This window comes from Arachis ipaensis, chromosome B09, assembly GCF_000816755.2.
Source record: "Arachis ipaensis cultivar K30076 chromosome B09, Araip1.1, whole genome shotgun sequence".
Taxonomy (NCBI): domain Eukaryota; kingdom Viridiplantae; phylum Streptophyta; class Magnoliopsida; order Fabales; family Fabaceae; genus Arachis; species Arachis ipaensis.
Genome location: NC_029793.2, coordinates 17,306,975 through 17,308,681, shown reverse-complemented (window position 1 = coordinate 17,308,681; position 1,707 = coordinate 17,306,975). Strand labels below are relative to the sequence as shown.

General features: G+C 32.6%; 1 protein-coding gene across 1 annotated transcript; it reads right to left on the bottom strand.

Annotated features, from left to right (window-relative positions):
* LOC107615081 lies at positions 409 to 1,497 on the bottom strand. Its single transcript, XM_016317195.2, has one exon. The coding sequence runs from the start codon at positions 1,187 to 1,189 to the stop codon at positions 557 to 559; it is 633 nt and encodes a 210-aa protein (XP_016172681.1). The 5' UTR covers positions 1,190 to 1,497; the 3' UTR covers positions 409 to 556.

Sequence of the window (1,707 nt, the reverse complement as noted above, 5' to 3'; positions counted from 1 at the left end):
ATGTAAAAATAAATTGGTTATATTAGAGACAATAATCTAAAATTATCTAAAATTATATATTTGTTATATATTTATTATATTTAAAATTATTCAATTATTCCAACAAGTAAAAAATACAAAATAAAATAAATAATAATTAAAAAATATAAAATAAAATAACTCTAAACTAATTTAAATTAACACATTTTTTAAATAATTAAACAACTCATCCAACTAAGAAAATAATGAATACAGAGGCACATACACGTATTTATCATATTCCAAAAGTTTCAACCAAGTTGAAGTTGACTCATCTTTTAAGCGTCAACGCACTTCGGCAGATGATTCTCCACACAAATGATGCATCTACTCACCGTATTACTATAGTATAATCTTCTAACGGCTTAACAATTATGTTAGAACTCAGAGAAAAAAAAAACTAAGCAAATGGATTTATGTGTATTGAATTATGTCTAATGAGTACAAGATACAAACTATTTATAGAATCATTATAAATTACTATCGCAAATATTAACTTACAACAATCAAACACTACTAAAAATCGGATTCAGGATCATTAGCAACAACATAAAAACCGGAAGAACGCCTTGAGCAGCCAGATGAGAAAGCGAAGCAAGAGTGCGAGACAAAGCAGAGCAACCAATCCAACCCAAAACAAGGCATAATACCAGGTGATTTTGTTAATCAACTTGTCAAGTGGCTTCATGACCATCCAAATGGAGATCACATAAGCCCCAGCCAAGCAAATAACCGAAAGGCACATAACAAGAATCAACAACCACATGACCAGCCTATTACGCAGCTGAAAGCCAGTAAGCAGAAAAAGAATCACAGTCTGTGATGCAGTGAAAGAAACAGTGCATAAGAGTATGAACATTTCGTATTTCAAGCGTTGGTTTTTGTCATGAGAGGAAGTGGCCAAAACAGAAGTGCCAGCTTTGCAGGTGTTTCCAGAAGCACAACCCTGTTGGTTATTTGAGTCCTGTTGCCAAACGCCCCCTGGGGGGTTTATTGCAATTTGGAAAGTTAGGGTTGCAATAACCGTCGCTACAACCATTAGAGAACCTCGCATCTCTTCAACCCAGTTTCCCTTTGTTGTAATCATTTGGGTATCCCTTGATGATGCTCTTCCTCTCTGTGCTCCATTCTGGTTCATAGCCATAGTTGTTGGTATTGAATTTCCCTCCATTGTTTTTTTCTTTGTAGAGAAGAATGGTTCATACAATGACTGGCTCAAATAAGCATTTAAATTGACATATGATGATGTTAAGCGATGGCTATTTGTAATATAATAAATTAAATAATGTGTAGTCGTAGCTAAATGGAGGTGCAATAAAATAATAGTCGGTAGGTGAATTCTTAAAGTTTAGCTTAGAATGTTCAAATTCTAGCTTCTAATTCTGCTGGTCTAATTTACAATGTCAATGATAAAAGTTTATGAATAAAGAATAAAAGGGGGGAAAGAAATAACGATTGGGCAAATAAATTAGAGATGAGCCAATCACTATATGGGTCTTTTTCAACCGTGTTATGATGTTTACATTTACGTGTTATTATTTTGTAGTAGACTAGTAGCATAGTGTCTAAGTGGTTAGCAAGCAAGAGATATTTCGTGTTTGTTTGGAGGTAGGAAAGAAAATAAAAAATAAATAAATAAATAAATAGAAAAAATTAAAAAAATAATAAAGTTATTTGTGTGTTGTTTGG